Genomic DNA, 27,537 nt, shown 5'->3' on the forward strand with positions numbered 1-27,537 from the left:
ACTTATTCTTCGGATAAACTCGCTGCCGATGCTGTCGGCATAAATCACGATCTTCTCTGCTGACACACGGCATTATCGTTAATATATCCTTTAAAAGAGCCTTAAATCTTGAAGGGGAGAATGCACGCGGAAAGATGCTGACGCCGCGAAGACGTGAAATATTTCGTAGTTTGAAAACCGCGACGAAATCCGTTCTCTCGCGTATATACTATACTTGTTATAGCTATCGCTACTGTCACAGCCACCCTCTCGATTCTAGAATTGAACGTAGCATCGACGTGCTATCCTCTTTGTGTGTACCCTTTAAAACCACAAATATATTACGAGTATATATCCAAGCGTTCGGGATATAACGCGTTCGATACGTGACACGATTCGATGTCGTCCTGGATTTTTCCTACCTATTGTGAATATCCGTGAACAATCCCGGCTAGAAAAGAAATTACTCTGGTGCTTTGGGAGTACGGTAACAAATCTTACAATATCGATCTCTGAAACATTCCCCAGATAAAATGTGTATATGTTTTACCGATTGTTCGATAGTCTAACTCGATAAGAGAATGAAAGCAATGATTGAGCAAACAGTTTAGAAAATTTTCGAGCGTTGAATGAACGAGCGATAACGTGGGCAGCCGTGTTTAGACGGCTTCGGTTAAAGCAATAGAAAAAAAGAGGCGAGGTAATTAAGAGCGTGATGTCATGCGGCATTACTACGGCTGTAAAGACATAGACACAGATTCTTTCGACGCTCTCCCCATTGCTTTTCTCTGATACTAGTAAAGACTCGTACCATTTGTCGTACTTGTAAGATTTCCTTATATCCATAATTTCTATTGCATAAGGGAATCGACGATTCTTCTTTCATTCGATTCGAAGGCCATCGAGTCATAGGATCTATGGTTCCAAGCCTGTAAATCCTGGAATCTAGGTCACAGCACATTTTCCACAGAGTTGTAGACCAAAACCTGTTGGGACCGGTCTGTTGTAGCGCTGTCGACCTGTCAGAGAGAAGCAGGTTTGACGTTTTTTCTTCGTAGAAACAATTCCTCTATGTATCTACCTCTATATATTATGAAATTGTGGACTCATTTTTCTTATTTTTTTTTTTTCCTTTTTTGTATACAAATTCAGAATATCTTTACAAATTATGGAAATACACGCGACAACGATGTTAGGGCTCAGTTATATTATATCATATTTACGTGTACATGTAAATAAATGTATAACATTTTACATAGTCGTATACATAATGGGCTTCAACCAATTCCAACATGCTTGCACAAAGTACTCGTTCGGAGCCGTCTGTACCACCCACTTAAAGCATCGTGGCTCCCGTTGCAACGCATCAGTTCCACGAGAGAGTGCCAGAGTATGTAGTTCCCTTTTAATAGCACTCACGGAGGTGAGGAAAGGAGGAATGATGTAAACCATAATGCTGGAGGAAGATTGGCAGACGAAGCGAAAAGTCCAGCTTCAAAGCAGATATGCGTACCGTTCTTACGTACGAGTCGATACTCGCCTATATATAATGCATTTTTGTTTCTACAAGATTTTACCTCTCTCATTCCTATGGAAATTAATTATCAGTCGATCGTAAGCGGATTTCCACGAGAAAATTTTCACGACTTTTCTTCGTCTTAGCATTTTACGACGTCGGCTTACCGTGGAACTCGTGTACTTTCAAAGTCTCAAAAGACATGCAAAAGTTTTCTTCTTTTCTACGTCAAGCCTCGCCGCAAACTTTCCTCGAACTCGCTAAACGACATCGAGAATTTTTGCATTAATCAGAGAAGATTTTTTCTAATTTTTCTTTTTTCTTTTTTCTTTTCTCTTTTTTCTTCTCTTTTTTTTTTTTTTTTTTTTTTTTAGTTAAAAGACAGATAAAAGATTGAAATTTTGGATCTATAAAAAAGGAGGCGTTGGTGTGACTAATGCCGACAGGGACCGTCTCGTCAGTGGAAAACACAGATGCCACAACCAAGATAACAGAAAACGGCGAAGGCGTCGTTTATTACCAGTCGAGAACGTGCGTCAACCACGCGAACGAGCGACTTCTATTCTAAGCTTTAGCTGGACTATGCCGTCTGACTTTAGTTCATTTTGTTCAAAGCTCGACTAAAAAGTAGCAAGTAGTAGTTTGCCATTGTTTCATTTGGACACAATGGTGACGTTGGTAAAAGGAGCGTTTAACACGAGGTATAATGATCGCACGTTTTTACCGTCAAGAATCGTCAAGTTGCTGCGATAATCTCGTAAGAGCTCATATAATTATTAATAAAGCAAGAGAAGCAGGATATTCTATTAGAGACAGAGAGTGAGAGAGAGTCACGCGAACGGAAGAGGGAGGAGTCTTTCGTATGTACTCGTGTGCACGACTCGTTTGTTCATGGAGAAGAAAAATAACTGTAACATATAGAGGAAAGGAAATTTAGTTTGATGAAGAGCGAACTGGTCCAGACAGGTACTCGAAACTAAGTGAAATCGCGAGAATGAGAGATAGAGAGACTTTGGTATCTAGGTAGCTCCCTTACACGCGTGTGGGCTTAGGAAAGCATCCGCGTCGATTGCTGACGATTCGTGGTATTCACGGCGATTATCGTCTTCCTGCTATTACGGTACAAAGACCCTGTCCCGAGCGATATCCGGAGGCTGACGGAGGGGCTGCTATGAGAGATAGAGAGAGAAAGAGAGAAAGAGAGAGAGAGAGATAGATAGAGAGAGAGAGAGAGAGAGAGAGAGAGAGAGAGAGAGAGAGAATGGAATAGACAGCAGCGACGAGCTCGCGAAAGGAAGAAGAAAATCGCGATGATCGGCCGAGAGATGGTGATACGAGTGGCCTTCGATCCCAAACACGAGAGTACAAAGAAAAGAAGAAGAAAGAAGAAGAAGGATCAAGCGAATACCGTGATTCCTCTCAAGTGGCAGCTCGTGTGGTCTCTCTTTCTTTCTCTCTACCCCCCTCTCTCCCTCTTTCTTTTTCTCTCTCTCTTTCTCTCTCTCTCTCTCTCTCTCTCTCTCTCTCTTTCCAAAGCATCTAAAGGATCTCTTTGATACGCTACGAGGCGATGATCATTGCTTTGCGGGCCAGCTCGATATTACCATCAAGAAGAAACACGATACCTCATACGAATGTTTACGCAAGAACCATAGCCCTGTCGTGATTCGATGACACTTGACCCGAATAACGAACAAAGTCTTCGACTTAGAGAAGAAGTCTGCCCATCGCAGGACAACAAACGCAATTTCTTCAAGCAATAGTTTCTACCCACCAAGCTTCACCAGCAACATCTCTTTAGACTCTTGCCTGCCATGTAAGAGGACTCTCTGCTTCGCCGTTTCGCTATTTATTTAACTCTCTTCGTTTCCTTTACCAAGTGTATCGGGTGCTTTTGCTACCTTGGTTTTCTTTCACCAAATACCAAATACTCAAACTTGCACGGTAATACCAGTGTATCCCATAGGAAGATATAGGTACTTTTCAATGTTCCCTTCTTCGTTTTTCTTTCCGTAGTAGTTCGTGTCTTCTTCGTTTATTTTCTGTCTCTAAAAGCAACGAAAGAATACACATAAGGGTTCTCTTCCTTTTCATATACCAAGCTTTCCAAGAGTAGATACTATCATCGAGTTGTCATAAGTTGATACGTTGTCCTCTCTTTATTCTCTTTCGTTCTCCTTCTAGTCTTACTCTTATGCTTACGCTGGCATAAGCAAAAGCAACTGTAGTGACGTTTCGCGTTCTTGCCCGAGGCCTTTACTTGAAGGTTTGCGGATAAAACGAGCCTGGAGCAGCCTTCAAGACTCTCCAAAGAACCTTTCTTTCTCTCTCATTTTTTTATTATTTTCTTTTTTTCTTTTTTTTTTTTTTTTTCATATCAGACAAATTCTTCTTTCTATTTTTCCTTCCAAACGAAGCTTAAAAAAAGAAAAAGAAAAGTTATGCGAGTCTTTCAAACGTGACCGTTTCGTTTTATTTTCTTTGCGTTATGTACGTCAACGATAGCATTACTTTTTCTCAAAGTGAAAATCTCAAGGGAAAGAGGCGGCGAGTAACGGAATCGAAAAAATAAATATATTTACATTTATAATATTTAAAATCATATAAATTGTCTCGTTAATTAATTATATGCTCGAATCTTTTATCGGAAGAAATCGATCAAGAAAGAATAAATTCCTGAAGCGGAGAGACACGCGATCAACGATAATAACCATAGCAGCTAGAGAGAAAAAGAGAGTGAGAGAGGAGAGAGAGAGAGGAGGGAGAGGGAAGAGAGAGAAAGCGAAAAAGAGAAAGAGAACTTCGTTGCTTTATAGTTGCCCTCTTGTAAAAATCAAGTAAGAGCCTATCGTTACATCTTCGGTCATTACTTAAGCTTAAGACGAACCGGTTTACGAGGTATATCATCTTGCAGAGTTTCATCTCCTGTCCATCTAGGAGGCAAGTCTGAAGAGAGAAATAAAGAGAAAGAGAGGGTATACGCTCCTTGTCTAGCCAATAACGCGACGGTGACAAGACCCCTCGTTGCTTCTTCATCCGACCGGTCGTACGGAGAGGGAAGTACCCACTTGTCTTGTCACCCCAGTATTAGCCGACATCGTTTCACTATATCGTTCGCACGAAAATAAACAATCGTTCGTTCGTTCTCTGTTAGTATCCCGCGAGAAAATAAATCTACTCTTTTTCTCTTCTTTCTTTGATCTCCTTTTATCTCAACTATCCTCGAGATGTGTTGATATGAATGTGGTGAAAAAATCTTTCTGGGAAAAAATATGGGTAGAAAAGTGCAAGACACCCGCTTTAAACACCTTCTCTAGTCACGAGAAACGAAGGCAATATAGGGAGGCGTTCTAGATTAAGTGGCTCGCGTCATGTAATAACATAGTTATTCCTTGCAACAGCTGTTGCAACTCGAACGTCATCGCTGCCTTTCTTCTTTTTCCTCTTCTTCCTTCTTCCCTTTTGACCAACATGAACCTTCTTCAGGCATCTCTTGTTACTTCTCGAGCATATTAAGTTGTCAATCCGTTCATTCTCCCCGTCTTGAGATCCATAATCCCCTTGGTAGAACGACGCACGAGATATTCACTCGCGTTTTATGGCTCGTTGACTTTCAAGAGAGGGATAAAATTAAGAGGTTATTGATACGCGTAGGAGAGAAGACGGTCGTAAAATTACTTTGCGCCATTTTAAAACAAAGTTAAAACTCGTAAGCATATCTATTTAAGGCGTTAAGTAAAATAACGATTTTGCACGAAATACAGTTCATTAAAAATTCCTGCCTCGCGTGGTAAAGCATTGAAACGCGAATTCTATTTTTAGTGCGAACCTTTAAAGGATTTCTCTTCTTTCTAAATTCGCTTGACCCATTATTCGAGAGGCTTCTCGTAGTTCTTGGTACGAGCGAGGAATCGAGTCGGAGCGACCAAGGCCACTGACCATTAACTTTCAGTCCTTTTCCTTATCCCACCCTACCATCTACCACCTGTACGCTGTTCCTTTCATGTTTTCCTCCCTCGATCGTTTCCTTGCGCTTGCAAAGTAATAAGTAGTATAAACTTGAAAAGGGGCTCTTTTTGTAGGCGGATAACAATGACTCGTTAATATTTTCGAAACTGTCATTACGGTAGCACTTAAGATAACATCAAGATAGAGGATAATGAAAGGCTTAAAGGTATCCATTATGTTCACGAAGAAAAGAGAAAATTTCTATCGAGATTTGTCATGCGGCAATCTAAAAACAAAATTAATAACGATTACACATACATCATGTTCTATTAAACTATACATCCACATCAATGAAAAGTATAACAGTTGACTTGCAATCTGATGAAATTAATCACCGTCCACAAATTGATGACAACTCACGAATATCTGGTTTTGAAGACAACTGATGGTTCTTTCGTGGTATTCAAAGGGGCATCGCTTGGTCCTTCCTTCCAAGAGCATGGCTGGAGATTCGTGTGGAAAACGTTTTGCGATTTCCATTAATGGAAAATTAATACGTCGCGTTGAACGCATATCTTTCGTCGGCATATCGTCATGAATACAAAGTCACGAGTTTGGTGCGACTAGAGAAGGGGAAGCTGGCCCACGATGAGAGAAAACAAGAGAGAAAGAGAGGGTGACAGTAGTATGAGAGCAAGAGACGACGACGAGTTTTGCCGAGTGCGTCGGGAGGTATACGGTAACGAACGAGTCTTTTCTGCCGAGCGGAATACAAACTGCGCATTGACTGCCCTCCTCCCTCGCGCAAAACGTGCAGCCCTCTCTCTTTCCTACGAAAGAGAGGGAGAGAGAGAGAGAGAGAGAGAGAGAGAGAGAGAGAGAGACTGCACGTGCAGACACATTCGCAGGGCTGGATTCCGATTCGCCCCCGAAATGAGAGGTTGTTTTAGAGCTGTGGAACGTGTCCGTCGACCCACGCTTGTCCCTTCACCCTTCTCTTACTCTCTTATCCGTTCTTTCATTTTTGTATCTCTCTCTCTCTTTCTCTCTCTCTCTCTCTTCTTTTTGTTCGAGCAAAAAATCGATAGACTATCAATGCTCGTTATCGTTCGAATCCCCGAAATAATTGTCTTGAGTTCGAAGCCCTTTTATCTTTGCTCACCAGGAACAAACGTAACGAATTGTAAAGGTTTGAATTAGCGATTGGATCGATCGATCTATTCGTTAGAGTCACGATTTATTGGAAAATCGACGATTTTTCATTTTTTTCACCTATCGTGATTTATCTCATCGACGTAACCGAGAAAAATGTTGCAACTGCTGATGCCGGAATTCGGTATTTCCGATGATAATTCTCTTTACACTGTCCCAACGCATTTATATTTCATTCATTTTTATTTTCTTTTTTTGTATTTGCTTTTTTTTTTCTTTTTTTTTTTTTTTTTTTTTTTTTGCGACAACACATTTTTACATACAACGCCAGCTTGCCTTTCGTACAAACATACTGTGAGAGTTTATTTGATTTTCCACGTTTCAGATCGATTTTCTCGAAATAGAATCGACGTCGGGTTGTCTGTTATCGTTTCCGCAGTATGAGTCGTACGTCAAAATAGTTAATGGGAACAAAGATTAAGTATGCACATTCGTTATTTCGGAAATGTGTTTGGCGTTCGAATTGGAATCATCATTTTCCGCGTTGAAATTAAATCAATTGGGTTCGTCTAAATTGGTTAGACTTTCTTTAGCGTGATACGAAATCTCATCAAACATCTCTTGAAATAGTTGCGGACGGAATAAATGCGAGAGGGAGAACACCTTAATGCGGAATTTAGCTACGATCGATTGACCCATTCGCGGAGGAGTCGGCCAAACGTAGTAGTCTTTATAAACTGACAGATAAACGTGTAACGAGTTGAAAGCTAAAGGGTTGAAAACATTAGACGATCTGTTTGATTGATACTTATGTATGTATTTTGCTGCGAGTTTATAGAAAAAAGTAATGAAACGACATGTATGCAGGTACGATTCGAAATAAAGGATTCAGGAGAAAAAATTTTTCAATGAAGCAGAATGATAACAAAGTAGTACGATTAAATGACAACTTCCTTAACGCGTCAAGGTTATCGTTGAAAAAGAAAGCTGAAGTCAGCGTTTAATTACTGGCAGAAGTGGCAAAAAAAAATAAAATACAATAACTTGTACGAAACTGGTTGGAGATGATTTCCGCAGATTACATCTCGAGCGGAAGGAACAAAAAGGAGTTGTATCGTGGTTAGTTTCTTGGAGATTCGCCTACGCGGTCCATAGAACTCGGATCCTAGCTCGGAGTGGCTCGGAAATGAGGTGGAGACTGTCGATGTCCCGACTGCGCCTGTTTCCTGGCGGAAACGCGACATAATGCGACTCCTACCGCACCCCAACGATGACCAACGTGCCGTGAAGAGGGCATCGGCCGTGATGACTTTTTAACCACAACGATAGAAACTTCACCCCTCGATACACGATCGCATCACCGTGACTCTCAACGTTCATTTCTTATTCCTTTCACAATTAAATTTTAATAAATACTTGGACATTATGGATTCGAACGAGTGTCTCATAAGGTTCTCCCATTTCACTTGTCTTTATGAAGATGGGTACTTCATATGAGACGCAATTTGAGAAATATTGAACATCGAAATGCACCATCGAATGGGTTATATTTCTATTTCTTGTTCTTTATGAAATTCCGTTTGCCTGAGAAACGAGGACTTCCCACGAAGATCGTATAAATCGAATAGGTGAAAATTATAAAAAATATCTAAGGACGCAAATTCGAATTGAAACGAATCGAAAAGCTTACCCTTACCGATCACTTTTCCAAAAAACATTACGCTTATCTCAGCGGCGAGGTGAGTGAAATTTATGAAACATTTCACCGCTCTTAAAATCCACGATATGCGTGCTAAAAGACAGTAAATTCCGGTGATTCGTCCGTGTAAGTTCTTAAGTGGACGCGGTCACGCTGAGAGATAAGGAAGGAAGCCCTTTTGAACGAGCGAACGAAACGAAATGAAAAATATCACTTCTCTGTCCTTACCCTCTACTTTTTTCTTCTCGATCGACAAATATCAGTTTGACCGAGAAAAGGCAAGGAGATAGGTTCTACAAAACGATTCGAGGGAATTTGGGACGACAGCGGATTGGAATGCGACGCGTGCGTCTCCGAAAGAGCCCAACTACAAAATGTTTTCCCTTTCCAAGTGTCAAAGGAACGTTTACCCGCTCGCTTTCTCTTTTCCCAACTTAGAATTTTATAACTTATAGCAATGTATCTATGTGCCAATGATAATGAGCTAGTAGATACATTCTTTCTACGCTTATCGATATCGTAATCTTTATGCCACAATATGTCTCTCTTCTCGTTTTAAACGCGTTCGATCGACAAATGCGTGGAACATCGTTACGTGTCAGTGCCTATGTAAATAGCTTCCCATTGTATATACATCTGTCTCTCTTTTTCCGTGGGAAATTGATTGTACGAATGAAATTATAAGAGAACGAAAACCTATACGTAAAATGGTGTTGATTTTCTGCTATGAGTTTTATTTCAGATTCTTTCTTGCGATTTTTTTTCTTCTGTTTTTTTTCTTTTTGTTTTTTTGTTTTTTTTTTTTTTTGTTTTTTTTTTGTTTTTTTTTTTTTTTCATATATCCAGCTGTAACATCATATCAGTTCTGATGGATGAGAACAAATACGGATTACTTTTCCAATAATGCCTGGAGTATTCTTTCCCACAAGTTTCTCTTTTCGATCCGATCGAATATCATACTGGATATAGCCTTAATTCGATTACAGAGAATAATCCTGCGTAGTATGACGTTCGATCTTTAAAAAAGGATATTGAAAGTAAGATGATCTTAGTGAACAGACCAAAATGAGGAATGGACAAGTTCGGCTTCCACTTGGCCAACTGGAAAACTATGTCCGACGTTCATCGTTGGCACGTGCACGAAGCTATTAATGGATGTTAAAGTTTTTTTTTTTTAACTGGTATACGGAATAGGTGTATGAGTCGATAAGTTTTGATTGCACAGCTGTCTCAGCTGTTTTCTAACTAAGGTAGAATGCTTCAGATTTGACTGACGTTAAATTGCATATTCATCGATCTCTCTGAAATCATTTATGATAATTAAGATTCACTTCTTTCTTCTGTCATTATCGAGACTCATTGAAAAACAAGGATACGTTAAAAGACTAAGAAAATTAAATTTCCAATCGATTTCCCATGATCGTCCAGCTTCCTATCAGCCCCCCTATGGTTTTCTCTCTAGGGTGGACATCACGAGGATGTCAGGACGGTCGATTCAGCATCGCATCGCATCGCATCGCATCGAACGTACAACATACGTACATACGTTCATACGGTGTAGATACGTTCCAGGATGTAGTCCATAATCGCTTCCTCCGTCGGCGATTGGGCGGTAGCAAAGAGGGGTCGCCGATGCACAGAGAGAGAAAGAGAGAGAGAGAGAGAGAGAGAGAGAAAGGACGCGTGCATATATCCGTCGAGCTAGTATTTCGATTCGATCGATCGATCTCAGTCGATTATGAAGTCCTTCGTAAACGTGTTTGTGCGTACACTTAGGGACACCCCTAGCGATGTGTGTTAGCGTTGAGTTCTCCTATTAAAATTCCCCTTTCGTAGGTAGGCGGAAGAGAGGTTCGTTCGAATCGACAAGCGGCGATCTACTAATTGATAGTCGCGAAGGATGCCGGTCAGGAATTAAGCTGTCACGCTGGACGGACCGCTCAATTTGTCGGAGTTTCGATGGCCGACAGTGAACGTAAAACTTGGCGACACTCGACACGAGCCTATCGAACATCCCGTTTCCTTTCTCTCTCTCCCTCTCTCTCTCTCTCTCTCTCTTTCTCTCTTTTGCGACAACCGGTCGAATACGTAGCCCTTTCGAGTTTTGAAGATCGCGACGCAGAAGTTTCAGAGTCCTGTTCGTGCTCACAACCGTGTAATCCGAGTGGATAATGGGCAGCGAGGAAAAAACGGGCAAGGAGGAAAAAAGGAGCCTCGAGAGCGGTGGCTGTGGCAATGCTTGTGTCTGATGGTGGTGCAAGAAAGAGAAAGAGAGAACGAACGTGTGGAGGCGGCATGAAGGTGGTGGGGTCTGAGAACGTGTATGGTGGGGGGCAGTGGGGGCGAATCAGTGCGAATGGAAGTGGACGTTAGGTCGAGCGATCGTCCTCCACGCGCGTCCGCCGCCGGTCGGCGGTGGATGAGTCGGTGGCTAGAGACCACGAAGACGGCCGAGCGAAGGCGAGCGCGCGCGAACCGACGAACCCTCGGCCCTCAACGGAGCGTCGCCCCACCACATCCAGTCGTACTGCGAATGCCATACCGTGAGCTTCGTATTCGCGCCATTCCCGAGTTACTTTTTCCCCGAACGTGACTCTTTAGCTTTCCTCAAGGAAGAAGGAGAGAGAGAGAGAGAGAGAGAGAGAGAGAGAGAGAGAGAAAGAGAGAAAGAGCGAGAGAGATTTCTTCTTACTTCGAAAAAGAACAAAAGTTCCTTGGACGCGCGCGTTTTGCACGATAGAAAGTTTGTATTTCGCGGGAGAGTTGCTATACCTAGTTGCTATACTACTCGGTTTGTTGGTAGTTTGAAGGAAAGGAGAGACTTGTTGTTGGAAACGTGTAACGCGATAGTTAATCCGAGTAGGTGCTCGATCGTACGTTCGATTAGACGCGAGTGGGATCGATCGATCGAAGGAAAAGATATATATATCTTGTATACGCACATATAGAAAGAAAAGACCTCGAGTAACGCTAGGAAAAGCATGCTGCGTGCTTCCAACCGGACAATGCCGGCGTGGAATCGCTCGTAAAGGGAAAGATCGATTGGAAGTCGATTATGAGGCGCGCCTGAAGTCTTCGAATCGGTGGAGAATCTTGAGGAGGTGGAGAAGATGGAGTCCTCGGGACTTGTCACCGAGTGGTCCTCTTTGCCGAACGCGCCCAGGGAAAAGAAGGAACGTAATCGTGCGAACGACGACATAATCACGTCGACGCCGATCGTCCCGACGATGACGATGAACTTCCGTAAGGAGTCCTGTATAAATTGGATGATGTGCGCCCTCTGTCTCGCGAGTCTCGCCGTGTCAGGGATACTGACGTATCGCGAGATGCGCTTGGAATCGAGGATCGGGAGTCTGGAGGCCCGATGCAGGATCCAGGAGACGCCGGATGTCCTCGTGCAGAGGCTTAGGAGGGAGCTGCGCGAAGAATTTGAGCAACACAGGCTCGCACCCGCGAGTGCTGCCTCGGCGGCACTCTTCAGGATCAAACGCGACGTCACCGAGTGCAATTGTCCACCAGGTGCGTTTCCTCTTCCTCTTTAGTCTAACGGACGATGCCACCTGAACCAATTCGTTTCTCTTTCATTTCTCAGAATCGAAGAAGATAGAGTACTAATTGTCGCTACTAAAGAGGACAACATTCTGCAACTGTTGCAAATAAAAATGTGTCCTTTGTCGAGCGATCTTAACAATTTTATACATCGAAAGTTTCTATTCAAGAGAAAAAAAAAGTACCTTATCTCGCAAAGTACAACAATACAATCTGTGAGAAGATAGCGTCTTCGATTTTTGCGAACAAAGAGCTCTGGAAACAGCCTGAATTTCGATCTCGAAAGATTACTTCCTTTGTTGTTTCGCTATGTAAGAAGGAATCGATCGTACATATTGGCGATTTTTTAAATAGAAAAGGGCAAACGTGTAGGCGAATCTCTCCTTTGTGTTATGTAAAAGGAACTCGTGATTGCTTCGCGAAAGTCCTAAGAACGGAATGCGAATAATTCTAGAGAATATTTCCGGATAGCTTTCACGCGGAAAATTTCAAACTGAAAACGATATCGCGTTCCGTGTTATTCAAAGTAAAATAAGAGCTAGAACGTTTCATAAAAGTCATATTAAAATTGTCCTCTCGGCAAGCACGGCGAGGATCACATCGTGAACTTTCGAATTCGTTGACGTTTTCTCTGCCGACGGAATAATCGACGATTCTCCGCAATTTCCGGCGTTAATAGTCGCTCCGTTTTATCGGCTCCTCGCGATCCTTGCTTTCTGTCCGGCGACTGCAACTAATCGATGACTTTTTTCTCTCTCTCTCTCTCTCTCTCTCTCTCTCTCTCTCCTCTCTCTCTCTATCTATCTATCTCTTTCTCTTTATCTTTCTCTACCCTCTGGCTTATCGCGGGAAAATTTGTACGGCGAGGAAAAATAATGTGCCTTTGGTAGAAAGACAACGACTTCTTTTTGTAACCCGTCGAGCTTGAAACAAAGGAGAGACGCGTGTTTACTTAGGACGGATCCTCGGAATAGAGTAAAAGAAAGAGAAAAATCGTCGTGAAACTCGAACTCCACGGACGGAATTTACGAGCCATAGATGTATCTTCGACCGTGCGTTATTTTTCCTGAGGAAACCGCTGAGAGATTTAATTTCTTCCTTTTATTTCCACTTTCGATGAAATCTTATCAGAGTACATAGTAAAAGTTGAGCTATGTTTGAGACGAAGGAAAACTTTTTTGCGAAAAAGCCGGACGACTCGAATTTCTAGATCTGAAATGAAATCGAAATCAAACGATTTACAAATATAGTTTCGTACAACTTTTTATTTTCATACAACTAATAACCAGAGTTCTATTCGCAGCTTTCACATTATCCAATGAAAAGTTCATTTTGATATTAACGAGTTTTGATGAACTCTTGCCATGAAGAAGACGCCGTAGGTGAATGTGGTGAAAAATGGGAGTAAAAAGAAAAGGGTTAATAGAAGCGGCCAAGCATTTACTTCGACGTAATCCAAGGTGTGCGAGGAACGATGTGCTAAAAAAAGGGAAGAAAGTTCGCAGAGCTCGCGCGCGTTGCTCGGTTCGACGGCTTCCGTGTTCTTTCTTCTCGCCCGCACCAACCCCTATCTCAGCGAGTTTTTTTGTTACCCGCTCCTCTTATCGCCGTACTATCCTCTCACCCTCTTTCTCTTTTCTCTCCTTTTCTCTCATCTCCCCGTAGGACAACAAAGGGAAAAAAGAGAGAGAGAGAGGGAGAGAGAGAGAGAGAGAGAGGGAGAGAGAGAGAGAGAACCGAGTACGGCTCCTGACTCGCGGCATCCCGAAATTGAGACGTGCTGGCTGACGCACGAGCATCATAAATCTTTTCCTCCCTCGTAGGAAGCTCGTATCTATTCTCTCTCCTTCGCGTCGACCTCCCTCTTCCTGTTATGTAGCTCTTCCGCTTCTCTCGCACTGTCCTCTGGAGCGAACGTTAACGACGAGCCAGCCGAGTATCCTATATACCCTCTATATCGTCGATAACTGTGCGTTGTATGTCCACTCGCACGCTATTCTTTCGAGGTAACCACCACAACAATGACTCGGTTCCTTTATCGAGGGAGGAGTGTATTTAGGGAAGGCTAAATCTGATTAAAGGACGTGTTAAGAAGATAAATTGGCTCGAGTTTCTTTTTTCTTTTTCTTTCGCACCAAAGCTATTGAGTCGGGGGTCTATCGATTGACCGCTTAAAGAGACAATGCGGTTTTCCTTCTCGGAACTTGCGGTGAAAGTAAATTTGTTGCTGTTAAGGCGAAAAGAGATTCTTAAATAATTGTAAATGCAATTATGATATTTTAAATAATGGAATGACGCTCTGTTTTTATCAAGTCGGAACTCACTCAAATAATTAATGATATCAAAAAATGTATATTTAGTATTCAGCCATCCGTAACTAACGCGTTCTTTTCGAACTAAGAGACCTGTCAGATCCAGTGCGACACGTTCCACGAAACGTTTTGTCGTTGATATAAGACAGCTCGTACAATTTATCGAATCCTGTACAGCGTATATATATATATATATATATATATATATATATATATATATGATAGTCGTCGATGAGAATAAAGCGTGTTCTCTGACGAAATATCTTGTCCGTCGAAGTGCACGCGCGTGAATAGCATCGCAATGGCATGCCTAAAGGAAGAAAGAAGGAACGAGAGAAAGAAAAAGAGGGTGGTCGACTTTGGTTCACACGGACAAAGCTTACCCCGGCTATATTGAGGATTTCGATCTCAAAGAATACCTTGTTCATCGTGCATTGGCCCTTTCTAGATCATCACACGTGACATTGCAGCATCCCTCACCTGAGGGTTCTATTTTTAGAAGCCCCTCGAATCTAGTTTATAAAAAAAATCTAGAATTATTGGGTCAATTACATTAAAAAACAGAGACAATCGATACAATTTCATTTTAATTATTATCTAGTAAAAGTATGATTAAATCAAATGTCAAAGAATCTTCATAAAATTTTCGACAAGATAATAATAAAAGTAATAAAAAAGGAGGTTGGGATGCGAGATAGATTTGGAATCTATCGAAGTCACGCATCGTCGATCTTTCCGCGTCAAAGGAAATTTATGAACGCTGTAAACTCTTTGCTGTGCAGACGCACGCCCGCTTCCTCCTACTACTACTTTCCTTGGAGTATAGCTTTGCCTTCTTTCTCTCTTTCCCTCTCTCTCTCTCTCTCTCTCTCTCTCTCTCTCTCTCATGCTCGTTCGTAGCGAAACCAAATTACTGCCTATTTCAGATCCCTATAACCGTGACAAAGAGAGAGAGAGAGAGAGAGAGAGAGAAGGTGGAAAAGGGTGATGCATTGTCTTGCCGTGCACATACCACCCGTGTGTTCGGATTCCTAACTACGGATATATCCATAGTTAGAAACGGGCCATGCTAAACTTTCCTCCTTGCGAAACTTGTATCGCGACAGTTTCTCCTTAGAGAGAGAGAGAGAGAGAGAGAGAGAGGGAGAGAGAGAGGGAGAGAAAAGGAAGAAGTACGCACATTGAGAGACGTCACAAAGCGAAATTCACATTTTCCGACCAGAAAACTTCTTTACGTAGGGAAGGTGCGATTTACGATTGGTGCACGTGTGTCTGGATTGCGTCTAACGTGCAGCTGCAGCAAGTTTTTGCTCTCGACAAGAGGTGTAATTTTTTTTCTCACGGTCGTATGGTCACAACTTCTCTGGTAGGCTATTCCTCGAGAAATGTCCGTCTCTAACTTTTTTCTTCTTTCTCCTCTTTTTTTTCCCTTTTTCTTCTCTCAGCATCCTTGGACCACCATAATCGTCCGATATTGCTCCGAATCTCAAGTTTGAAAGTATCTCTCGGCGACGTTCCTTTAATTTCGTCCGGTTGCTAACGAGGAAGTAAAACTTTCGATTATCTTAGTTCGAGCAAAGAAATCTTTCAGAATTGTTCCCAATATTTCATCTAGTCTAACGTTATTGCCGCTAGTACTCCTTCGTCGAATGAAGTACCGACGAAGAGTTTTAGTGTAGAGAGAAAGTCATTTATGGCAATTTCATTCGCACGAATCAAAGGGATTTCGAAAGGCCACCTTCCGAGATAGAGAGAAAGGGAAAGGGAAAAGGTCCAGAGGGAGAGATAAGGGGGAAGGAAGAAAAGGGAGGAAGAGAAGGATAGAAACGCTTGGCTCGGAAGTCGTTGAATTTGCATGAATCGCAGTCGGTCGTTACGTTTCAATGCCCCTCTGCCTTCCGCTCGCTTAAATATCGTTTAATTAGTCGAAGCGAGTCACGGTGACTGTATTCGCGCTCGGGTACCACGAGTTTCTGCGGTTAGCTCGCGAATATAAGTGCCTCTGTTCGTTCGTGTCATACGTGCTGTGTTCCGAACTCACTCAGCTACAGACTCACACGCGAACATGCGTATTTACATACAAGTGCGACGATGATAAAACTCCAAAGCGAAGGAGGAGTAACGTTCCGATAAAGGGAATCGCTGACCCGTTTTTCCCCCTTTCTTTTTCGATTTCCTTCCCCTTTCACTTTGCCTCGGTGCCTTTTCCAGTGCAACAGAGAGGGATTTCAGAGTTACGTCTACCATTACATTCGCTATAGTGATTAAAACGTGCGTATGAATTTTAATGATCGTATGCGGGAACACTTGGACGTTCCATTTTTTCAATTCGATAAATAAAGGCGGCGTTTCGGATCAACAGATTTCGAAGAAAGATATATCAAAGAGATAGACAACGTAAAAATCTCTGAAACAGACAGAGTTGAGTCGGTGGGATCTACAAATTCGAGGTCAATGGAAACTAATCCGAATTCAGCAGATTTAGCATAAAATTACATCCCGGCAAACGTAGGACCCTCGATAACGCGGGTCAACCGATTTATATTTCGAACAAGCAAAAGCCGTGCAATTAAAGCATATAATGAAGCACGTTTACCGGCTTTCTGTCGACTCATTAATCTCACATTCGACGGAACTTTCAACGTCGCAGTAATATCGCGGCTTGCTATGAGCGTCAAGTGGCGGCGGGGCCAAGAGCTCGATACAAAGAGGCGAAAGGTATTTTCAACGCTCGTTTTGCTACGAATAAAGCGTTACATCGCACTAGTCTCGTCGTTCTCACAAACGCAAGTGTTCTTCGGTATTGTGAAACCTATACATTTAAGTACGTACATATTATATCTCCGTCTCACGTCCATCGAGAGTTCTTTTTTTTTTTTTTTTTTTTTTTTTTTGAAACACACGAGAAGAGAGGGCACTCTAGAGTTCTATTATGGTTATTAAGTGTACGAACTCGAATATACAAGACCCTTGAAGAAAGAGAATGTTGGAAGTCAGAGACTTATCTTCGAACACGTCGTCGTCGTTGTTCGTAAGACGATGTAAAGAGAATCCTAGGACGTTTTCGAGATACCCTTCTCCTCTGTAGAAGCCTGAGGGCATAACTGTCGGCAGTACGAGATAGGATGGCGAGGAAGGAGAATGGAACGTACGATCTTGGTTTGGTCTTCTTGCGCTAGGTACGCGCGATCATCGAGGTCCACTGGAGCGTGCAAAAGTCACGATCGTTGCCGATGCGTCGATGCTCATCGACGGTGAAGTCGATCGACCGATTCGATCTTTGCCTCGCACCAGAGATTCCTTTCATTCCTCGACTTCCTCCCCTTTCCTCTTTTTCTTCTTCCACCATTCGACTACTCTCAAAACGTTATCCGTTTTTCTGGATCGGATCGTTACACAAGCCCGTCCTCGTTATCGGCTCGTTCACGGTCGTTACGAGAGAAGAACCAAATTAGAATGCTGCTCTCGGTGATCCAAGAGAATTTTATGTGTCCGCCGATTTGCGTCACTCCCACGATTCGAACTCCTACGCGAACTTTATTCTGATTGCTCGCATGTGCTACTCTTGGCAGTAACAATTTTCAAAGTTTTCTCCATTTGTACCAGGATCTTCTTGTTATCTCTCAGCGCGCTTTAACGCACGCTAGTGTGACCATTTAAGGATATTGCGGAAGAGAATATATTCCAGGAGTTAATATCGCTGATTATTCGCTTGTTCTCGTAAAAAAGAAAAAAGATTTCCTCGTACGTAGAAAGATAACTTTTTTCCATACTCTGGAAAATTGCTCTCTGACGTACGCGTAAAAGAGAAGTAGGTGCATATGTCCCGTCCGCGAGATAATATTGAATGCGTCTTTCTACCTTCCTTTCATTTCTATCAACGAGAATTATTTTTAATCCTGACAATGTCTACCGCTCCGTAGTTCGAAGAGAGAGAGAGAGAGAGAGAGAGAGAGAGAGAGAGAGAGAGGGAGAGAGAGAGAGTGATACGAGTCGTTTTACCTCACGATTAGCATGCTCGACCTTTTCTCCATGTCTCTCTCTCCCCTCTCTCTCTTTCTGGTGTGACTTTGGTCATACATCAATGTACCGTCCGATGGAATATGTTTGGTATCTACATAGCAGATAGCCGTGCGGCCTCCTGCATGCCGTCGCCGACGTCGCTCGACGGACCGCAACGTTTACGCGATGCATGCTCAGAATTTAGCATACTACGCGTGTACACGTTCTATCTATGCTACACGCGAGAGACCTTTCAACGGCAACGAGCCGGCTACACGTACGACCCACGTAAATATACGCCTGTACGCAGAACGACGTCTCTCGAGCAGTCCAATGCTTCATGATATATACACGTATTAAGACTCACCGAGCTTTGACGTTCCGTGAATTAAACGGGGCTCTCACGAAACGTATATATTCTCGATATAGACGCTATACGTACACGACCTCGTGATTATTTCGAGATAACAGCACCGATTGAAAGTGATTACCGGCTCTACTATTCGCTTCTCTCGATGCGATAATTAAGACGAGTTACTTTCCACCTCAATGAGAGATCTCTTTCATGTTGGGTAAGATCGTATCGTGAAATATCACGGTAGTCGTACGACTACTCGATAAAATATGTTGGTCTTTTCTCACGGACCGGAATTAGAACGAACGAAAAGAACGAAGGATCGTTTTTGCGTTAGCGTTTGATTGCCTCGTGCAGTTGCAACTGGTGGAGATGCAAACGGTATGTAGATGCAAAGAGTTACTCCTTTAGCATACATATGCACTATACATATAAACCCATATATAGACAGCCATATATATATATATATATATATATATATACATATATACCCATACCTAGAGTTCTAACGATTCGAGTATATAGGCTTGTACGCGTTGTTAGAGGATGCACCTACAGGCAGGATCTTAACAAAAGAGACAGAGCGAGAGACCGATAGATAGATAGAGAGAGAGAGAGAGAGAGAGAGAGAGAGAGAGAGAATTCAAGTCCGTTGACGCGCTATCTCAAGTGGCGAAGATCCAAAGAACAAAGCCATAGTGCTGTCGCTTCTTCCGATTCAACCGCTCGAGAACGAATCGACGGTTGAGAAAAGTAAGAAGAGAGAAAGAAAAAAAGTCGATCCGCGGTTCCACCTTGCTGCGACCTTATCTGCATCTATCGTATTCTTTCCATCGCCTCGACGGCTCTATTGTACGCTTTCTCTCTCTCTCTCTCTCTCTCTCTTTCACTAGTTGCTTTCGTACACTCCTCTTTACGGTACTCGCTTAGGCATAGAAATTTACTATCACGTAGGAACGTAAAATTTCGAAGAATATCCTTTCACGATATATAATGCCAGAGGTTCGATCATATTTCAACTCGTTTTACAGCCACTACTATCGATCTATTCAATTCTTCTCTTCATCAAGCAACGTTTACGAGAGGCTCAAGTACATTTTCTTCTATTTAAATTATAAATAAGTATTTATATCTCGTTTATATAAGAATAATATAAGTAATTGTCAAAAGTCTATCAAAATGTCTGCTACATTATATAACCGGATCTTGATATTCAGTAATTTTTGACATTACGAGTGAATAATCCTCGACAAGTGTCCGATATCGTCCGAATTATTCCAACTTCGAGGTATTATCGTGGGAGCAAACTAATAACTAATTTGTACGATCCTCACTGACAAATGCGTTTCGTTTTAATGATGGTCATTACACGTGGGGCAGGATAAACGGAGCAAAACGTACAATACGTTGTTACATTGGCGTTAAACGCGAAGTACCTTTGGATCCGCGTTCGCGTTTTGATATCACAGAAATAGAGTTTGAGAGTACGTACGTGTGTATGTATGTTTGTGTTTGTGTTTGTGTGTGCGTGTGTGTAATGACTGCCACGCGCGATGAATCATGTTTCGTGGACGCGTATCGGCTAAATGCAACTACCTGAGCATTGTTCGCCCACGCGGATCGTGCCTATCGACGCGTCGACGTGCGCCATAACGTGTTTAACTCGCATAAAAAAGAAAAATCGTTCCTTCGATCGTCCCGTCGTTGAAAGGTTTCGATGATAGATATCGAGAAAGAGAAAGAAAGCAATTCGATTGCACGGATATCAAGAGTTACGAACGTTTAAAAATTACCCTACAGTCCATTACCGAGTCAAGATACGATTCGATTTCAATTCTCAAACGACATCGAAGGATCTGTTCTTTATTCTCCGATGAAGACTAACGTGAAAGTACGCGCTAGGAGCGTATCCGTCGTAACGCTATCAACGAGTCATCCGTCAACTCCGATCAAAATCGAGATAGGAAGAGCAACGAGTCGATCCGCGAGCGTAGAAACGTGACGTGTCGATAAAACGCGCCCCGGTAACATCGTCGATACTAATTATACCTTGTCCATAACATACACGTACATATGTATATACATGGATGCAGACATAGTCGATCGGCCGACGAAATTTTTGATTAATCCCACATGTCCGGCGAGGAGAAACGGCTCGAACGAAAATCCACTCACCCTTTCTATCTCTATCTCTCTCATTCTCTCTCTCTCTCTCTCTCTCTCTCTCTCTTTCTCTCTCTCTCTTCTATCTCTCGCCGATTCGCTAGGCATCGAGTTATCTCTCGTGGATTCGCCATTTCGCGATGGAAAATTGCCTTTCTCGTAGGACGCACAGAAAACACATTTTCGCGCTCACCGGAGATGAGCTTAACGCGATTAATAGCGGTGACGAAAACGGCTAGGTGAATCCATGTGTCGAGACAGGATAGCTATGCTCTTATGTCGGACACGACATAACTATTTCTATCCGATCGTACGTGTGTTTGTGTGTCCATGTGGGACGCGTATATGCGCGCGAGAGTGCTTTAGGGGGGTAATTCACTTTGCGGAAGCTGAAGGGTAAGTACCTATATCCGGTAGAATGGTTCTGGGATTCGAGTGGCGCCAGAGACTCTCTTTATCTTTCTCCTTCTCGCTCGTGCTACTTAGAGAGAGCGAGAGAGAGAGAGAGAGAGAGAGAGAGAGAGAGAGAGAGATCGTCTCTAAAACTTACCATCGCTCGTCTGCTGCCACTTCAGATTATATAAGCCTCTCTTATGCTCGAATGTTGTCCCAAATTGATGACGATATGTTCGTCTCTTTACATCTGAAAACACTGACGATTGATCAATCGTGATCACCGTGTTTCTTAAAGTTGACCCAGAGAACTTTTTTAATTCGATGTTACCATCTGAAACAGAAACAACTATTATAGAGTTTATTTTCAATTTTGCTTTTTATTTCAGCAATATTTTATTAACAATAAGATCTAGGAATTTGGATCCCAAGTTCGTCGGCCTAGATCTTACTTCGCGGGATTAATTAATTGGAGTTCTCAGAATTTCTAGTATCGCAAGATACCGGTTAGTCGAAAGCAAATCTCCTGCTTGGTCGCTTGTAAAACGAGAAATCTCGGTTGTGTAAGCTGCCATGTAAAAGGGTGAGAGAGTACACAGATCCCAGGAGTATATCAGCTTGTACATCTGATCGGCCGATAGTACTTGTTAGCTGATTATTTTAAATAGGTACGGATAGAAATGGTCGAGAGGAAGGCAGATAGAACCTAAAATAAACGCGGGAACCAAAAACCATTCATGGATTAACCTTCTCGCTGTTCAACCTTCGCAACGACATTATTTCGTTGTTATCTAATAACGTGTGAACGAGATCGCGCCCGATAAAATTACACCGTGTAATGATACCGCGGGTGGGTTGCACGCCTAAACGACGCGAAATGTATCGGTCCGACCACTGGATTAACGAGATAATTGAAATTGATTTTGAGAAGCGGCACCGTTCGCTTGTGACTTTTAACCAAGTTATTTCTGAAAAAAAAAAAAAAAAAAAAAAAAAAAAAAAAAGAAAATAACTAGAAAGAATTAGTTAGAAAGCGTATACACCGATCCGAAACACTAAGCATATGAGTAATTAGTTAGCAACCGAACGAGTATCAGAAACTTAATGAGACTATGAATTAGAATTAGATGAACTACGAGAATGTTATCTTTCTTACATATCATATTACATAGAAACAACATACTAAAGATAATATATTACATCGTCATTGGTAAGCGTAGAATTTGTTTTTTTCTCTGTTATCTTGTCTCGTATTTAACGATCCTCTTTAGCCGGAGCGTTATCGACGAAACGATTAACACGGTGTAACTATTCGTCGCTCGGCAAAAGAGAAGATGATAGAGAAAAAGGAAAAGCAAGAGGGAACGATATCGTCGATTTTCCTCCAATTATTTCGACGTCTCCTACTAATTTTCCGTCCGGTACTTTGAACTCGGAGCAAGTAGAAAAAGAGGTAGGAAAGGAAAAAGGTTTCGGCGGGTTGGAAAAAGGGACGCGAGGTACAACGACGCTGAGAGGAACAGCACGTGTACGAGAGCGCATCGATCCACGTAGAAGGCAAGTAGTTACGCCCCGTTATCCCTGGGTTCGTCTTTAACGAGCTCTCATTATCGCTAGATTATCGTACAAGAGAATTTGACGTCGTAATGGGCAGCAATGAATCCATTGACAACGTCGACGAACTAATGACGCTCGTCATTCACCGGCAATCGCTGCGACGCCGTGTACGTATACGAAGATACATCGATGCGTCCTTTTAAACGTTCAACCGCCTCTCACTACCATTGTCTTTTCATATTTTTCCCATTCACGTCCTACGATCGTTTCTTCTCCCTAAGATCTAATAAGATTTAATGAGCACTATTTTACAAATATTACGAACTTACGATACGATATACGTATATATGAGAAGTCTCGTTACCAGGACGAAGTCCCACGAACGACTGAAATACGCGTATTTACATCTCAAGGACATAGAGTATGATCTGTCGACAAAACTTGTTTGTAGTTTAATGCCTCGACCTGTCCCTCTCTCAAGGTTAATACGATACGTTCTTTTCTTAGATCGACGAACAGTTCGAGTGTTTACCACGTGTACGAAAAGGCATTCACCGTAATGGTTAGCGCGATACGAGAATCTCCTACCGTGTAGACACTCTACGCATAGTTGGCATTGTGATTTAACGCTTTGCCAAGCACGAGTACGAGCACGAGAGAACGCGCACGTGTTTACGAGACCTGCTTCCTCCTTTAGTCCGATACGTAATACGTTCGTGGAAACGAGACTTGTCCTGACGTTTGATATCGATAATTGGAGTTAGATCTTCGGAAGAACGAGAAAACGTCGAACTCAATTTATAATGGCTCGCGATGTTTCTTCGGCGTAATTGGAAGAAACAACCGTCTGCTTTCTCTCTCTCTCTCTCTCTCTCTCTCTCTCTCTCTTCCAATTCCTGAAAGATTCAGGACTACTGAAATCGTAATAAGAATCTCGCAATTATAAGGATGTACCATCCTAAAGATGGAAGAAACTGGAAAATAAGTTAATACTCGTAGCAATGATGTACTACCATCTAAACGTCGAGGATAATCTTGTCATGGAGCAGCATGTTACACGTATATAAAATATAACGAGGAGGAAAGCTTCCTCTAGATCTCTCAGCTCATCCAACATGCGAAAGGATAATATACTCGTTCTCGTATTACGCTATGTGCACGCGTTGGAATACATCATTATCCAAATAGATATTCTAAATATGATTCTTAGAGTATCAGGTTGGATTTATTTTTCCTAGAAAAAAGTTTCTTGAATTTATAAATAGTACGCGAGAATAAAGTAGAATATTTTTATGGCCTTGCAAGCTCAATGTTCGTTCGAAGATTAACTATAAAACGCGTAACATGCGGTATCCATTGTCATTCTCCGCTTTGTCATCCGTAAAAGCTCGCTCGATAAATCGTGAATGGTCCGACACATTCAACGAGTTCTCGCGTTCCTATTTTTCTCTCTTTTCTTCATTGAGATTTAGTATTTAATGTCGGTGACGTTACATTGCCCCGTGGCATCTAAATTTCGAAATAGAACTCTAGAAGAGGAGAGAACTCGCCCGGAACGGGTATAAAATCCGCGACTAGATGCGGCCCCGCGGCTGACTTCGAAACTGATATCGACTCGCGAAGCTTCCTCGAAACACGAGCCTCGTCTAATGGGATTTCGAAAGTGATGAGATACGACTCCGAGCTGCTTCTCTCTCGACTGCGGATCCTGTTATGAGGATCATACAAATATTATTGTTAATGGAAGTAGCGCTCACGGCGATATACGAGTTTGAATCCACACAATAGATCCTATTTCAACAAAGTCTCAACTTTCTCTTAATCGTCGATTCGTAGCATTATCGTGAAATTAAAAGGTCATTGTAAAATGCCTCTCCGAGAAGACTTTCGATATTTTCACCGACACCATTCTCCCAAAGACTGAACGTGACTCATTTCGTGTCGTTTTTATGTCTGAGCTTACGATAAAAGTTAACGAAAATAATGACCTGTTTTTCCAATGAACCGTCAACGCTTTTATCTTTCTGGGCCACTGAAGATCGCGCTTACGTACTTTACCAGCACGCCAAAGATACCGATATCGGCCGTGAACGCGAGGATTTGAAGTTGACCGTTGAGTTTGGGATTTACGATGAGAAAAATTAATGACCCGTCCGACTAAATATACCAGGACGCTTTTTCTCATGAGTTTCATTGCACGTATTAACTCCACCGATTCGTCTAACACTCAAAATCCTATACGTATAGTTCTAGATTTATATACGAAGCTTACATATTACGAGGATAGAAAGTCCTCGACTTACGACCTTCTCGGTGTTACGAAATCGTTCTAAATAATCAACTCATAATTTCTCTCTCTCTCCCCTCCCCTCCCCTCCCCTCCCGTCTCTTTTTTCTTTCAATAGACGTAATATAAGCAAACGTAGGCAGAAGAGAGTTGTTTCCTTTCCATGACGAGCTTAAAATGAACTCGACGAACGTAATCAAATAACGATCGCGTAATTACACGAGAGAGATAGAAAGAGAGAGATGGGAAAATTAGAAATTTGCGAGGTTGCTTTTCGGCTCGTCTCTGGCATTTCGTCAGGCACGACTCAAATTCACTTTTAATCCAGTAACGAGAGGGAGAAAGTCTGGATTCACCCTCTTTCTCGCTCTATTCGTCGCCCTTTCTGTCGCCAAACGCCCAGCTCGCCCTGCGGCTAATGTATGTAACGTCAGGCTCGTCGTTATGGCGCGAGAGGTCATTAGAAGGGTTAAGTGAGAAGAACTTTGCGAGAGTGTGTGCGTGTATTATGTTACAAGCTAGCATTGTCAGCTAGCAAAGAATTTTATCGATACGTAGCTCGTCGAGCGAAAATTGCACATGAAAAAGTTTGCGGACTCTACGATTCGATGATACGTATATTTCATAAAAGTTATCTCATAATTGGTCGAACGTTTTTCTCTGTGAAAGGACCGTAAGAATATTAATGTTTGGCAAGTAATTTGTTTAAAAGGTTCGCGCATGTAGCAAACTAATTATACGGAATTATAAAGCAAAAATATTCAAAAATTGAATTGAGCGATCATAGTGATAAGAAAAGAAGAAAAATGGAAAAATATGGATTGCAAGGAAATGCTAATTTAACATACATACGACAACGATTCCTCGGCGAGAGAAACGAGACAATCGCGCTCTGGACAGGATTTAAAACGTGTAGATTCGTTCATCCTTGGAACAGGAAAGACCAACACGGATTTGCCTCGTTCAAACGGATTGAATCAAATGAATCGTTAACCCGAATAAATTCTTGAAAACGTATGCACTGTACCGTCGAACAAAAGAAAAAAAGCTCTTCCTCCTTGGTTTTGCTTGGAATGTTGCTGATGATAAATGATCGAGACTAGATAACTTGTTTCATCTCTCTTGTTTCTCTTTTCTTTTCTTTTCTTTTTTTTTTTTTTTTTCTTTTAAATCATTTTTGTTACTTTATATTTCCAAGGAAGACAATAAAGCCGGAACAAATGCACGTGTCATATGCTTGTACAGGTGGGATAATAAATTTCTGTCGTACTATCTACCAAAGGATGAATCAAATTCGTAGGAAACATAAATGGTCTCTTTCTGTATTTCTCGATATCGTTCGCTCCCGCAGAGCAACCGCTACTATCGATAAGGAGGACTTTCGAGCAGACCCACTTCGTTATACATTTAGCAGTTTCCAACCGGCTTACGGTCAATTCTACCAGCAAGACTTAAGCCACGGGTCCAAAGAGCTAGCTCTATAATCTGCATTCGATCGGTTGGCACTCGAGATAAACCAGATTTACGTATAGAACTTGGGTCTGGAAACTGGCTCCACTTGGTTCCCTCTCCTCTTCCTTCTTTCTATCTCCTTCCCTTTCCAGCTTCTCTGGAATAAAGTAAATCTTTGCCACGTAAACGAGCATTTTTCGTGAGACTTCGTTCAATGCGTAGTTTAATCTTACGTTTTCCCTCCCTCCTCCTTCTCTATCTATCTATCCACCTACTTCTCTCTCTCTCTCTCTCTCTCTCTCTCTCTCTCTCTCTCTCTCTCTCTTTCTTTCCCTTCTTACCGTTGACGGATTTAATTTAAACGAATTCCGGAAAATCAGGAAGGTCTGCGCAACGACGCGCCATATTGCCATTCCTAGCGTGCTCCGCGTGGTCCTTGTCGGGGAGCCAAGGACGATCAAACGAACGAGACGTGCTTTCCTTCCGTTTTTCCCACACTCCGTATGCTTTCTGTCTGCCTTCGGACCATTCGGAGAGTCTATAGTATACGTAGGTGCATAGCTACAACGTGCACGATTCACAGGGCACGTAGAATGCGTCTTGGACGGACTATGCAGGGAAGTAAATCGGCTACAAGGGCTGATGTGCGGAAAACGACGGATAAGAAGAAAGGGAGAAAGGAAGGAAGGAAGAATGAAGAAAAGAGGAGAGAAAGAAGAGCAGACAGAACGAGGAGATAGCAATACCCATACTATTGTCAGTGTTTCCATCGACCTTACCCTCACCCTCTTTCCCTTTAGGATAAGGCAATCTCTGAGATTCTTCTCTTATAAGACGATCCTCGTATAGACGATGACAACGACGACGACAGCATACGTTGCGACGTCCCTTCGATCACCTCTTTTCTTTTCCTTTTTTTATCTTCTTCTTCTTCTTCTTCTTCTTCTTGTTCATCTTTTTGACGAAAAACGCGAGATTCTACGACGCGAGCTACAAGCTCTTCCAATTTTCGTACGCGAAGCACATTTTGCATTATCGCCGAGAAGAAATCCGATTATCGTCCATACCCTTTTTATTCCGAAAAAGAAAATTCGGTGATAGTCGTGGGTGTGCGTATAGAAATAGAGAGAGAGAGAGAGAGGGAGAGAGAGAGAGAGAGAGAGAGAGAGAGAA

At 42.3% G+C, this 27,537-nt stretch overlaps 1 protein-coding gene and 1 long non-coding RNA gene across 22 annotated transcripts in view; one reads left to right on the forward strand and one right to left on the reverse strand.

Annotated features, from left to right (window-relative positions):
* Positions 1-307: 307 nt before the first annotated feature.
* LOC124953381 lies at positions 308-10,543 on the reverse strand. The gene is made up of 3 exons (XR_007102212.1): positions 5,864-10,543; positions 5,325-5,729; positions 308-5,105 (listed from the first exon to the last, which is right to left on the reverse strand). It is a non-coding gene; the product is annotated as an uncharacterized LOC124953381 (long non-coding RNA).
* A 133-nt stretch (positions 10,544-10,676) lies between these two features.
* Positions 10,677-27,537, forward strand: part of LOC124953376 (collagen alpha chain CG42342-like) — a 90,109-nt gene continuing 73,248 nt past the window's right edge. For 6 of the 21 annotated variants that reach the window (XM_047504648.1, XM_047504650.1, XM_047504656.1 and 3 more), the window contains exon 1: positions 10,678-11,813. In XM_047504648.1, the coding sequence (XP_047360604.1) occupies positions 11,405-11,813 (409 nt within the window). In that variant the 5' untranslated portion in view covers positions 10,678-11,404. Of the gene's footprint in view, positions 11,814-27,537 lie in introns of all 21 variants that reach the window. The other 15 variants (XM_047504657.1, XM_047504663.1, XM_047504649.1 and 12 more) reach the window with 8 other exon arrangements.

Source organism: Vespa velutina, chromosome 12 (genome assembly GCF_912470025.1).
Source record: "Vespa velutina chromosome 12, iVesVel2.1, whole genome shotgun sequence".
NCBI classification, from domain to species: domain Eukaryota; kingdom Metazoa; phylum Arthropoda; class Insecta; order Hymenoptera; family Vespidae; genus Vespa; species Vespa velutina.